Source organism: Dermacentor variabilis, chromosome 2 (assembly GCF_050947875.1).
Source record: "Dermacentor variabilis isolate Ectoservices chromosome 2, ASM5094787v1, whole genome shotgun sequence".
Classification (NCBI taxonomy): Eukaryota; Metazoa; Arthropoda; class Arachnida; order Ixodida; family Ixodidae; genus Dermacentor; species Dermacentor variabilis.
This window is the reverse complement of record NC_134569.1, coordinates 6,647,085-6,661,198: the sequence shown is the minus strand read 5'-3', so window position 1 is coordinate 6,661,198 and position 14,114 is coordinate 6,647,085. Positions and strand designations below refer to the sequence as shown.

The following is a 14,114-nucleotide window of genomic DNA, read 5'->3' as shown; positions in this document are numbered from 1 at the left end:
AGTAGAGTTCATTGAAGAGAGGATTTGTATGCTTTTCTAAAGAAATGAGTGCTTTTACAAGACTTAACGAATCTGAATATGATTGCTCTGTCAAGTTTCAGTTTCTTTATGTGTTTTACTGCAGACAGTACTGCATAGACTTCTGCAGTGAAGATACTTGTCAGTGGTTTTAACACGTCAGAATCAGAAAAAGAGGGACCAAGAGCAGCGGAAGATATGCCAACATGCGATTTTGACACGTGTGTGTAGAATTTGCTGCAGGAGTACTTTGATTTGAAGTTCACGGAAATGCATAGCAATTTCAACCTCAGGAGCGTGCTTTGTGACATCTACAAAGGATACGTCACATTCTATCACCTGCCACTCCCAGGGCGGTAATAGCTCGGCTGCAGGCATTAGGCTATGTTCAAGTATGGGGACATCAGTTTCTTCACCAAGTTCACTTATATGCAGTGACAAAGGAATTCTCATAGATGGCCTGTTACCGAAAAGTTTCACACGTCAAGTCGTTTGCTGTAGTGTAACACGGATGTTCCTTATTAGAGTGCACTTTGAGAAAATAGTTGAAGCTGATGTATGTTCTCCGAAAATGGAGTGACCACTCATCTGACTCTATGCATAGGCTTTTGACAGGGCTGGTTCTAAAGGCTCCAGTGGCCAGGCGGATACCCAGGTGGTGGACGGGGTCCAATATCTTCAGTGCGCTCGGGGCGGCAGAATGATAAACCAGGCCCCCTAGTCCAGTCGTGATCGAACTAGGCTCCTGTAAAGGGCGGCAGAGTGACACAGATGTTCTGCGCGTGCGTCAAACCATGCTTCTGCGAGACCGTCCCCAAGGCCAAGGAGCAGCCGGCTGGAATTAAAGGGGTGGAAACATCAAAATTTTCGTTCATGCGTTTGTTGATTCAAACGTTGCGCCATGCTTCAGGGAGCACGATACACACAGCAGGGTTCATATATATCCGATAAGTAATTTAATAACAGCATTATTATACAGAGCGATTTCGGTTTCGGTTTCTGGGCTCCGGGAGATGCTATGACGTCAAAGAGCAGGAAACGCAACATGGCTTGGTCACGTGGGCCACAAAAAATAGTGACGTAAAATTATGCTGCGTCGTCTGCTCGCGCATACGCGTGCTCTGCCAGCAGAGGTCAACAACTGACGATTCGAATTGCATGTCGCGATTATTATAATTATTGCGAACAGTGACAACAACGGTAAGAAAATATTGCGGCTTGTGAGAGTCGGTGATTCATTCCTAAGCACCGTAAGCTTTAGTTTTGAAGTGAACCGGAAAAGGCCTAGCGACGATATCGGCGGCGCCGAACGATCAGAGGCGGTGAAGCTGCCGTCGGTGCCAGAGTGACTACACCTCGGTCGCTGATTGGCTGCTTCGCCGTACGGCTGCCGCACAAATGGGTCCCGGGCCCGTCCTCTCTACGGCAAGGAAATCTCGCAGTTCGTGAGTGAAACTGCCGTCGCACGGGGGCCCGCGAACGGCAAACAGCGTGTGGCGAGTTTCCGTGCCGGTAACGTGGACAGGCCCTCACATTGAGAAAGGCCAAGCGAATGAGAGAACCGCTCCGAGCTGCCGAACTATGCGACTACAGTAGAACCCCGCTGTTATGTTCCTCACTGCTGCGTTTTCCCGGCTGCTACGTCGCTTTCATCCGGTCCCGGCATAGCTTCCATAGGATCCAATGTATAAGGAACCCCGCTGTTACGTAGTAGCTGTGAAAACGTTCCCGCATGATGTGTCGCAACCCGAACCCGCCTGGGCTAAAGTAGGCAACGCGCTCCTACCGCCATTTTGGCTTTTGACGAGTTTTGACCGGGCTTGGCTATTGAACTGGCTGCAAGAAGCTGCACGCCAGTTCGAGAGGCCGCCACTAGGTGGCCATTCGTGAAAAATGCTCTCACTATCATCACTGTGATTATGGTCACCGCATGGTTTGTTGGGCGGGTCGACTCACGGAGGAAGGAAACTCAGGGGAGGTCCTGACGTCACTCTAAAGAGAAGCCGGAAGTTGGCGTTGCTCCGCCTATCGGGCCAGCTCTCCCCTCTTGTTTACAGTTCTCGCGAAACCACGCAGCGCTGCGCACAACCGGGCTGCTCGGACGAGCGCGCTCTGCAGCAATACTAAACAAACGTTAGCATGTTATCATGATTACGCCAAAGAGGGCAAAATTTCCTGCGAATATTCATTCGTCCGTTGCCGTTGCCTGGCGCGGTGACGACGACGAGCACGAGCCGCATGATGCCAGGGGGTTGCCAAATCCTAGCTTTGGAGAAGCCGTCGCGGCTCTGGACCTCCTCCGCAGGTACGTCGCACCTCACAGCAACGCTGACAGCAATGCGGCCTTCCAGGCTATTGAGAAACGTGTGGTGATTTCTAGCGAGTGAAAGAAACGGCAAGCCACCATTCTAGGCTCTTTTTAAGTCCTAAGCGCACTCTGTGGAAATAAATTGTCTATAGTTGAAGCTGCACTTTTTTCATTCATTTTCGGAGCTTTCCTCACTGTTGCGTTTTCCCGGCTGTTACGTTTTTTTTTCCTCGGTCCGGTGAAAAACGTATGAACGGGGTTCCACTGTATGCGAGGAGAGAAGCGGACAACACGAACGCCGCATATCCTGGTCCCTTTCGGAGTCGGCCGGCTAGTGCTACACGCAGTTTGCTGTTCGCGGGCCGCCGTGCGGCGTTCGTGTTGTCCACTTCTCTCCTCTTGTGTCCGTGTCTGCACCTTACCCCTTCTTTGCATTAAGAAAGGATTTCTATATGCCTGTAGCTCGGTCATAGTGGAGGCTATGCTAGGATAGTGGAGGCTATGCTAGGTCGCTTGACTCAGCAGGCTCTGTAATCGGCATTTCATCGCTACTCATCATACGTCACGTTTTTGTGCTAGTGTGCTATGACGTCAATATTTTCGTTCCTCCTCTGCGACGTAGTAACTGCCGCGCTAGCGATGGGTCTCAACTATGAGGGGTTTTTAATGACTTTTTGGAGCTGAATTAAAATTATTTTGAGATGCTTGCAGCGTCCAATACCTCTTCTGGGCGTCCTTGCATACGGAAGCAGCCTACAACATGCTTTTTATAGCCTCAAAATTTGGTGTCCCAACCCCTTTAATGAATACGGCTGTTCGATCGCGCTACCATTCACATGGCCGTACACGCGAATGACCAGGCATTGGTGCCCAGCATTAGGTGAACATATTCACTTGATATCAAGTCACGGTGAGTCGGACTTCCTAGATTTGTCGCACATCCATCAGCATGTTCTATGGATAGCAATTTGGCTAGTGTGCATCAGTGTATGAAAGGTGCAATAAATGCCCTAGTGATTGTTTACACTACTGTGTTGTCATTGGTTTGTCCCAAGAGCATGGGTAGGACCTTATAATCTTTCGAGAAATTTAAAACGCAGCCGGCCATCTGATGTGCTTGACCCTGTGGTCTCAAGGAGCGGCACTTTCCTGTTTACATCACGCCAAGCCAAGCCAAAGCAGCGCCAGCCAGAAAATGCTTCATTTGCTGTAGGAAGTAAGGAGAAAAGAGGAAAAAGTTGAGAAAAGAAACAAAATTTTGGTGCAGGAGCTGCAACAAGCCGCTCTGCGTCATTCGCAGATTTGAAATTTACCTTACAGTCTCGAAACTTCCCCAGTGAAATAGCCAAATGTTGTAGCCTACAAAAGTGAAGATTGATGAGGCATTTGTGCCTGCTTTCATGATGTGGTTTGTATTCTATATTAGCAGCAGGCAGCTGGTTTCATATGTTTAGAAATAAACTGTATTGCGTTGATTAGTCCTATATCCCTGTCACACGGCAAATCTAATGTCATTTCGAATGAATGACAGTTGTGGTTAATGTCATTATCTCATGCTGTCACACAGCAAAAAGTAATGACATTTGAATATGATGACATTGATGATAGTAAAAAAAAAGGACAGGCAAAAATAGTGTCAAACCAACTTTTCTCCGTTAATTATTTGCCAATATGCTAACATTCCAACGATATGCGATCATCCCTTTCACACCGTGCTTTTCGATCACTAACTTGTCACTGCCAACCAAGTCGAGTCACCAAGCCGAAGATCAAGCAAGCGACATGGCAGAAAGTGCAATGGGCGCATCAGCTACGTTTGCTGAAAAGCAATAAAAACAGTAGTTTCGTGTCATCGTCGTTATCATATGCATTTGGGCTCCTACTATCCACATTGTCAGCGCATGCCATAGGAAAATAAAATGCACATGCATATTATTGTCAACGGTGTAAATTTCTGAAGCAACGTGAAGCTCGTGTTTGACCCTCGTTCACTTTTTACTTTTCTTTATGCACTTCAGTGCTTTGTGCCGCAGAAATTTGCACCATGGACACAAAGCAACTTGCCCACATCGCTCTGCTTATTCATTTCCGTCAAGTCTATCGAAGCAGCCTTGGCCGATACTCTAGTGTGGACAAACAACTGCCGCAGCCAAAGACGGCCAAATAGTCACTGGTTTAAGGGGGGATATGGGGATCAAAGCTAACTTTTATTTACCAGCCAATTTTGATGAAATTTTGCATAGGTGTTAATAATATCACATAAACAAAACTGAAAATATGGCTGCAATATTTGAAGTATTTTTTTTTTTTACATAATGCTTCTGCTTTCATTTTTGCAAAATGCCTGCGCACTTGTACATTGATGCTAGGAGTCCAAGCAAACATTGACAGCACTCCTATATGTATCCTCCACACAGTGACATTCCTGTAATTTTTTAACCTAACAGAATTTTTTATATTCTCATTCTTTGGCAGCTACTTCAGTTGCATGAAAATCTCGACTGTGATAACAAAAGATAAATTACAGAAGCAACTATTTTGAAAACAAAACATGTCACTGTGTGCAGTGGTGCACAATGAATGTAACAAAATAAACGGTGTAAAAATATTCATAATGGTGGCTGAGATATTGGCTTTGCAAGCTGACCTCGGTGGTAGAAAAAAGTTTTGAGAAAAAGGTGTTCGAAGTTTTGGCCCATGTTTATTCGACTAGAAACCACCGGCCTTGTAGTTGCAGGCGTCAGGTTGATCTCTTGGCTTCTTGGATGTTTTATGCTTGCTTTCATGTGCTTTTTGTGCCGTCTTCTTGCGCAAGGCATCTATCTCAGCCGCTCGACTAGCTTGAGTCCGTCGCCACCGAGCATGCTTCTCCAGCCGTAAACCGTATCTTCTGTTCGATTGCTGGCACAGAACCAAGTGACGCATGGACAGTGGCGGCAGTCATATTCAACACCTCCGACATGATGAATTGTGACTCAAGATGCGACCGTTGCTCATGCACGGTTCGTCTTCACGGCCAGCAGGCGCACGCGCTTGATTGCACTTTCGTCGTTCATCTCGGTGACGGCGGTGGCACAATCGGGGTACGTCGCGGAGCATTTACGGCACGCTGCAGGCCCGGAAGCATCGGCAAAGGTTGTTATCAGTTCAGTATCATTACCATTGGAACTCAAGGCTGCAACAGCCTGCGAACTGCCCGACAATGCGTCGACAGTCTGTCTTGCAAGCTCGCACGCGGACACATCTCTGCTAGGACTACTTATCCTTCGGATGTTCGGCGGCTTGCGCTTGCGGCTGCCGAAGCGGGGCTTGGTTGCGTATTTCGTTGTCCACGTCCGCCCAGTCATGCTCGACACCACAAAATGAAATAGAAAACTCAAATGCGAATAAAGCGATGAAGCGGCGGCGTACCTCGAATATCCAACACGTAAACAAAGGGGCAGCAGCCAGCGCGCAAAGAAACGGGAGAAGCAGATGCCGCAGCAGCTCGCTTCCAGACCCGGCCAATAGGGCGGCTCATAGAACGCACGTGACAGAGCAAGCCAATCGGCAGCCGTGACAAGCAGCTCTGCGACCTTCAGACCTACTGTTTCTTTAAGCTTCCTCTTCTCTCTATCAGGAAATGAAAGAGGCGTCGAAAGGCGAAGAGGCGCGCTTTTCAACTGTACCAGAATGGCCGCGCCGTGTACTGCCGTTTCGGAGCTAGGGACGCACGAAAACCGCGACTTTTCCACAGATTTTCACGAAATTTTCACTGTATTGCCTTATGTATATATTTATTTATGGTACTTAGCAGTCATTTTCAGCGGAAATACTTGGAAAACTTATAGAAAAGGGGTTAAAGATTCGAAATCTGCAACTTTCTAAAAACTGATTTTTGGGTCGTTTTTTTAGGTTGATCCCCGCGTCCCTCCTTAAGAGTAACTTTCTGCAATTATGCACTGTGTTCACTTAAAAGGGGACGTGGCTTTGAAAATCAACTTCCTTATTTCTTCACGGATTTTGATGAAAATTGGCACAAATGTTTAGACTGTCTCCATGATGCTTCTATAATTGTTTCAGAGCGATATCTTGAGAACATTTTATTCAATTTTATTGAGCAAAATTTTTCACCTTCTTCCTTTCTGGAGAGTCTGGGGAACTTAAAAAAACATGACAGAAGACTTGTTAAGTATTGACTGCATAGCTAAATGCATGCTGAAGGTCGTCACAATCTTGCTTTTTTTTTTTTTCGCAACACAGATTTTTTGGAGTGCCATATTTTGTTACCTTCACATCAAGCACACTTTCAGGGCAGACGAATAGCCATATCGTAAACCTGACAAAAACGTTAAAAAAAAGAAAAACTAGTCAAAATATGTTAAACGGTAACAAAGAAATCAGCTCCAGAAACTGAGCAAAAAGGCAGAAACACAGTTTTGAGAAAATGTCTCTCAAAGTTTCACCTTCTCTTAGTTCTCTAAAAGGCACCAAATTTGTAGCATTTGGGGTGTTTTGTGATGTGGGGCTTCTTGTACATGTGGCCTCTGGTTTGGTGTGCTTCCCCCCCCCCCTTTTTATAGGGAATTCTTTGCTGCTGCTGTTCTAAGAAGAGCACGGTGCCTAGGTTTCAAACCAAGTGACATGCAGAACTCTGTGTGGGCATGAATATAGTTTCAGTGTACATTCAGGCAGCCTGTACCCACAGGCAGCCTATGCCCGCAGGCTGCCTGATTGATAGCAATCTCCAGTACAATTATTATTAATTAGTGTTTTATGGCGCAAGGGCTACAACGGCCAAAGAGCGCCAGCAACGATGTTTAGTAGTGCGGTAGAATGTTATAAACATGTCAGTGGTTATAATAGGTTGCAATGCCTGTGATGTACTGCAGTGGCTGTAAAGGCCTAGGAATTAAAATCATAAGGCTTGCATTTCTTGGGAGAATTTAAGATGATTATGTCGGATTTCGGGTAGCGTAGGGAAGATGAGTTTAAAAGCGGTAAGATATATTCTTCAAAAAATTCACATCATTAAGATAACTTAACAGCCGGTCGAGGGGGAACATCGGCTCAGCCAATAGAAAAAATGCCGGATGCATAGGTAAATTGGTGCGGTAAAGTTCAGGAAAGTATTTCTTTCGCGTGGCTTCCATGCCAGGGCATTGTATAAGAACATGGATGACTGTGAGTTGATTTCCGCATCTAATGCAGACCGGTGGATCAGTATCGGTTAGCAAGTATGAGTGTGTTGCATGTGTGTGTCCTATCCTCAGCCTCGACATGATTACTTCCTCCTGTCTATGCCGGTGTACAGGTAGGCTTTTTTTTTTTGTAGAATTGACCATGTTACTGAATAAAGGCTCCGAGTGTCAGCAGCCTCCCAAGTCATCTTTACTTGACAATGGCTGTAGAACTTAGGATCACAGAGCCAGTGATAGATATGCAGCTGCTAAGTGCTTTCCAGAATTGTACTTTTGTATGATGCCTCGATCACTTCTGCAGCCAGGTGTCTGTGCCAGCCCAAGGGGCCTAGTGAACAGAGCTCATGATGAGGTTCTCTTTATGAAGGGGTGGTATGACAGATATTGCTACGAGCTATCGTGACAATAGAGTGAATGCGCAATATGCTAATTGCGGGTCCAAGATGACGACGCGCAAAATGCCTAGCTGCAGATACAAGGAACCGACGGGTGATGTGCTTAGTCGTGCAGTTCGAGGTGCCAACACGCGAAGTACCTAGCCACGCAGTCCAAGGTGCAGACACGCAAAATGCCTGGTTGCGGGCTTGAGGAGTCGACACTCGACGCGCTTATTCGCGCAGTCTGAGGTGCCGACGTGCGAAATTCCTAGCCGTGGGCTCGAGGAGTCGACACTCTATGCACTTATTCGCGCAGTCGGAGGCGCCGATGCACAAAATGCTTAGGTGAGGGTCCAAGAGGTCCGCGTGCGACGTGCATGATCACCGAGTCAGTGGCTCCCTATGCGCGAAATGTTTAGCCGTGTGCCCGAGGATTGCATGCGCGATGTGCTTCGTCATGAATTCCGAAGCACCAAGCGCTGAAAGGCTTAGCCACATGTCCAAGGATTCCGTGCGTGAATCTTGGTTGCAAAGTCCGCGTCGCCGATGCTCGGAATGCTTAGCTGCGAGTCTGAAATGTCCACAAGCGTAGGGATCGGTTACCCTACTGCGACGTAGCACCCGCTTTGACACGTCGAGATTACAGCGAGTGATGTCCAGACTCGCGAGGTGCAAAGAGCCAAGCAGAAGACGCGAGCGCCAGACTAATGGCGAACCGCGCTGGAGTCACGTGGCGAGTGCGGCCAAGCGCAGACTCTGACACGACCTTCAATCATTTGCTTTTTGTGCACTTGTTTCTGTATAGAGGAGATCGCTGAAGTGGCAGATTTGAAGACTGAGAAACGCGCTTTCCAACGAGACCAAGATGGCGGCGCTCAGTCACGCCGTTTCGGAGATATTGTGGCTTGAAAAACGCTGTTCTTTCTTGACTTCAGTGAGATTTTTCGCCACCTTGGCTGATAAAACAAATTTTTAGAGCACTTCTAAGTGGTTTACAGTGGTTACAGGTTTACAGTTTACAGAAACTGAAAATGTGATTTTCAAAAGATCGATCTTTTGGAAATTTTTCGCGATGCGAAAGCCGCGTCCCCACTTACAGGGAAGCTGAAAGCTTTTCCAGAAAAAATGAGTGAAGAGCAGTAAGTCATGGTTTTCAACCCTCTGAATTCGAATATCGCATCAAAATTAAGCAAAAGAAAGCGCAAACAAATTTTATTTCGACGAAAAGTGCAGCAGCAGACTCTGGGCAGCTCGCGTGCCTCGTTTCCGCCCGTGATTGGTCGGGCGCCTCGTGACGTCAACGATGTGTTCATCCGGACCGACAGCTGCCACTACACATGAAACACGGTGCAAGGTAGTTTGGCGCTGTTTTGCTGAAAAGGTCACGTAAAATTTCAAGAGCTTGCGTTTCTTTGAGGAGTTCGGCGTCAAGTCCAAACCCCCCGAAAGCTATATTGGGCGCGACGGCTTCGAGCGTCAAAACAGGCCGTCGCTTGAACAGGTCACTCGGTGTTGTCGCTCGATTCTAGTAAAGCCCCTCCGTCCACGCCTGGTCGGCGGAAACGTGTATGGAGGGGCTTTAGTTTCTAGAAATCTAGAACTCGTCGCTCGTCGCCCAGAAGTGCTATGAGCGACTAGCCAATAGCGCAAAACCGGAACTGGATGTACATAACTCAAATACTACTGTTTGTCGCACGGAACGAGCAAACTATTGAATTTTAGACGTGCAAGAATAAGAACCTAGTGCAAGACCTTCAGAAATATTTTATGCTCCTTTTTACAGTAAAATACATCAACTTAAATTGATAAAGCATGAGTCACGCTAGTTTCAGCACGTATATTGCTGCCCTCATACCGGAAAATTGTCGCCCAAAGCCGTCGTTCGCGTGGAGTTCGGCTTGCAGACGACAAGTGAATTTTGACGAGCGAGTGAAAGGTGACGAGCGCAATTTTAACAGACGATTGCGTCGCTCCTAAGTGAAAAATCCCCCCAAAATTTTACCTGCATGGTTTATAAGGTTCCCGCATCCGCATATGAGCGTCTTATTGAATTCGACAGACTCTTCAGCTTCTCTTTAAATGTCATTGAAGTAATAATTAGGTAATAGCATCAACAGAACAATAGTTGCACTTTGTTAAACAAACAATCATATACTGTTTGCGAGATTGACCGGTAGGTTCCTGGTGTCGAGGATACACAGTCAGTTCCAAAATGAATGCGAATGAGTTTGGCGAACTCATTCGTTTCGAAATGTCATTTTCAACGAATGTCATTATGTTTTACCATGTGACAGTAAACAAATGGCATTATGAATGAATGTCATTCATTGCAAATCACATTTGATCTGCCGTGTGACGGGGATATTAGTATGTGGTGTAAATACTTTTCAACATAAAGTACAGTAAAACCTCGTTAAACCATACCCGCTTAAACAGTAGTTTCGTTTTAAAAGTAGTAAAGTCAAATCCCCGACTCAGCGGCCGTTGAACATAATGTGTTTTGTATCCGCATAAACCGTACCAGCTTATTGCGTACGCATCGGTTAAAATGTAGCGTTTCCACTTATCAATTTCTAAAGGTGCATTAATGAAAACGTTAAGCCACGGATTATTGACTTTACAGGTATATATATAGTAGGATACCATTAAGATAATCACAATGCACACAGTACTATCAATTCCTACACAGGACTTCTCATACCAACAAGCCCATTTCAACAAGGTTTGACAGCTATCTTTAGGACATGTCGCACGTCATGTCGGTTTGCAACATATTTTTCCTGCTTTACAGTAAGATACTTTCACTTGACCGCTTGAGCTTTAGCACAAGCAATTCTCACCTTGATAGGATGCAGAAACCTAAGCATCACTTCGTGCGGCTTGGATTCTACTCCTCCGGTTCCTTTGAAATGTAACGAGTCTGCAGTCAAGTTTATGGTTGGGTTTTTACAGTCCTCCAGGGCCACTTTGACATAGACTACATTCTTGCGCTGTGCCCACAGTACAGGGGGAACTGGAAGACTGCATGACACAACAGAAAGAATGTGTTATAACACACTGCCGCACAACAGATTTCTAAAATGTGAATACTCAGAAACACTAGCAGGTACAGCACCTAGACTTGTGTCATTTAAATTGTCAGGCTGCTGAGGCATCCACGCATTTATTGGTGTTGCAGGGCATTCTGCACACACCCCAGTGGTTTGTGGCAAAGTGAGGTGTAACACCTCCCAGCTGCATGTTATAAGAGACCCTGAAGCGGGTTTACAGGTTGCCAAGTGGAGCGGAGACACCACTGCGCATGCTGAGAACACCGAGGCAGCCAGCGAGCTTACGGAACGAAACTCTAGCCCGTGCACCCCAACAGAGCACGCCCAGCAAACAAGCGGCTTCGCGAAACCAACATGGTGGCTACGAGCGCAAATGCGGGCACATCAGCATTATCTTCAAACGCAGTGCTAGCACTTGTGCAGGAGAAAAAGCCTTGCAGGTGCTTTACTGCTCAAGGCTTGTGGATTCTGCGTAATGCAACAGCAAGGAGGCCTTTTGTAGACGAGGTTAAGTGGATCATGGACCTCGAGAACATCAAACAGGCGATTTAACGTGAGCTCACACTACACACTATAACGGGCTGCATTGACTTTCGGATTGAACATCAGAGGCGACAAGACGCGGGGAATCTTAAATGCGAGCGTTCTTTGTCCATTAACACACAGATCATGTGCTCTGGCATACATGCATAAATGTGATGTCTTTTAAAGGGAAAATCAGACCTCCACCCGTTCCGTTCGTAGCAATTGCTACAAAGGAAACCGATACAGGTTCCTCGAAAGAAAAGCCTCATAGTTGAAGAAAAATTTGTCCTGGTCCGGGACTCGAACCCGGGACCACCGCCTTTCTGGGGCAGCCGCTCTACCATCTGAGCTAACCAGGCGGCTAGCAGATGGCAGGGAGAAGTCGAATTTATCGACAACACGAAGCAAAAGCAACTGTTTGACGTAGTAGTTCTGCGGAAACAGCAAAGCTCTCCACTTAAATGGATGAACGATCGCCAGGCTAAACATTCTCGAGTTACGCTCCACTGAGGACATTGAGCAGAGTGAAAGGTAAGCCTGCTGAGCTAAAGGTCTCTAATGTGGACAAACTGGTTGCTGTCTGCTGATAAATAAAAACACCCAATGCAGTGTACGCTAGGCAGGGTGCAGAAGCATGTGTTATTGTGCTATGTAGCTTGGCAAACAAAGCTATGTGTTGAGCAAGTCAAGGTGATTAATGGGCAGTCGTGTGCATGCGTCGCACTGCTTTAACTTTATCTAAACCATGTTAGCCCTTGCTTTAGTATCATCTCACTCTTCATAGGGCCCTTTAACATTTTTTGACGGCACTACTTTTGGGATTTGCTCACATTTTTCGCTGAGTAAAGCCGCACTTCCAGTTTTAGGGGTACACATCTCTGGTTCACTTCGGCATTTGTTTTACTAGTTATGCCTTACTGCTGCTCCATACATAGACTTGGCACATCTTGGCTTAATCTTGGCACATCTTGGCATAATTTTGGCAGGCTTGGCACATCTTGGCATACATAAACTTGGCACATCTCTTCTGTTCCAAACATTACTTTGATGCCTTTTTCATTGTCCTATGTGGAAGGCCTCAAAAGCTCTAATTTATGAAACTAATGTGTTTAAATACCAAGATCCGACTAACCCCAAATCGATCTGATGTTGCCAAAGAAGACCTTGTCTTCGAAAACGCCACTCTTTTACTGTTGGAGGAGTTTCAATATGACAGAAAAGAGATTATAACAAAAGAAAGGTGGCACCATTGCCTCGATGTTCCAGCACCAGAATGCCATGACATTACTGATTTTGGTGGCAATTGCTCTGGCTTAGCCAATTTTTTTTTTAGTAAAAATAAACTACAATGTACAAGTGCCAAATACTCAACTTGGCTATTGGAGAACTCTTAATATGAGAAAATACAAACAATTTCACCACATCACACTGACGTTCCAACAATATGGCTTGAGCACAAAGATCAAGAAAAGGAAATTTGGCCTTCATTTTCTTTCCTGGCTATACGAAATTAACAAAAATAAAATTTCTGGAATATACTGTATCAGTCAAAACTGATCCAATGTCTTTCGCTTGGTCCAGTGCCTCCAGGACAGAACTTACGTTGAATGCCATATCTCTGGTAGAAACAAAGATGGGTATCCAGGGTGTCTACCAAGCTGACACTTCCAAATTCCCAGAGTTTTCCGGGTTTTCCCTGAATGCCTTTGCAAAATTCCTCGAGTGATACAGAACTTCGTTTTATGTCAAGACGGGCTGACACTATGTCGCCCGATGCTGTCACTCCCTGGCAAGCATGTTAAAAAACAAAGAATGACCTCATCCAGTTTGAATAGTAAGTTGTGTTGATTTTATTCAAAAATAAAACAGAAGGGCGGGGTTAATAAAATGCACAGCAAATATCTTCAAAAAAAAAAAATATGGTAAAACCCACTGCAAATCGAGTCAAATATTCTCTATGTACAAATAAAAAAGGAGATGCATACGGAAGCAACTATTATCGAATGTGAGCTATCTCTATCAATTGATAGCAAGCTCATTGGAATGAGGCCCGAACTTTGTCACCAGCGAGGTTCACTCTCAGCAGCTGGAAAGTCAACCTCAGCTGTCCTAACATACTCTTATCCCACGCACAACACATCAGTGTTGAGTTTCCTTGCTTTAAAGAGTTTATTTTGGTTTGCATGAGGGACACCTGCATCTCGGAGACAATCAACACTGTTTTTTTGAGCTCAAGCTCCTTCAAAGAAGCGGTGGCATGCTTCCTTTTCCCTTCTCCTCAATGTGTAGGCCCTTTCTGTTGTCCTCTTTCCGCCACGCATTCACCCCACGGACCATTTGAAGCATCTTCTTGGTCAGTTGCACAGTCCACATTTGATTTTTCGATCTCCATAGGGGCCACAAAAATGCCCGAAAATCAGCCAGTTGGAAAAAATAAATGCCTGTCATTTACTGCCCTTAAGGGCTCAATCCGCCACAGGCACATTCGAAAATGCTCTGCAGGCCTGTCGGTACACGTATTAGGCATATTGGTGCTCGTACTGTGAAAGGAAATACCGGGTGCACGCGTGTATAATTAAGGAATACCATACTGTATCCCGTTGCAATAGCCCCTTCCCACGCTTGTTATGCTTCACTGCAATACTTTTGCGTACGC

At 45.9% G+C, this 14,114-nt stretch overlaps 1 protein-coding gene across 1 annotated transcript in view; it reads right to left on the bottom strand.

Moving 5' to 3' along the window:
- Window positions 1-14,114, bottom strand: part of p23 (cytosolic prostaglandin E synthase) — a 71,804-nt gene that overhangs the window by 45,333 nt on the left and 12,357 nt on the right. The window contains exon 2 of the mRNA XM_075679575.1: window positions 10,724-10,904. Within this exon, the coding sequence (XP_075535690.1) occupies window positions 10,724-10,904 (181 nt within the window). The remainder of the gene's footprint in view (window positions 1-10,723; window positions 10,905-14,114) is intronic.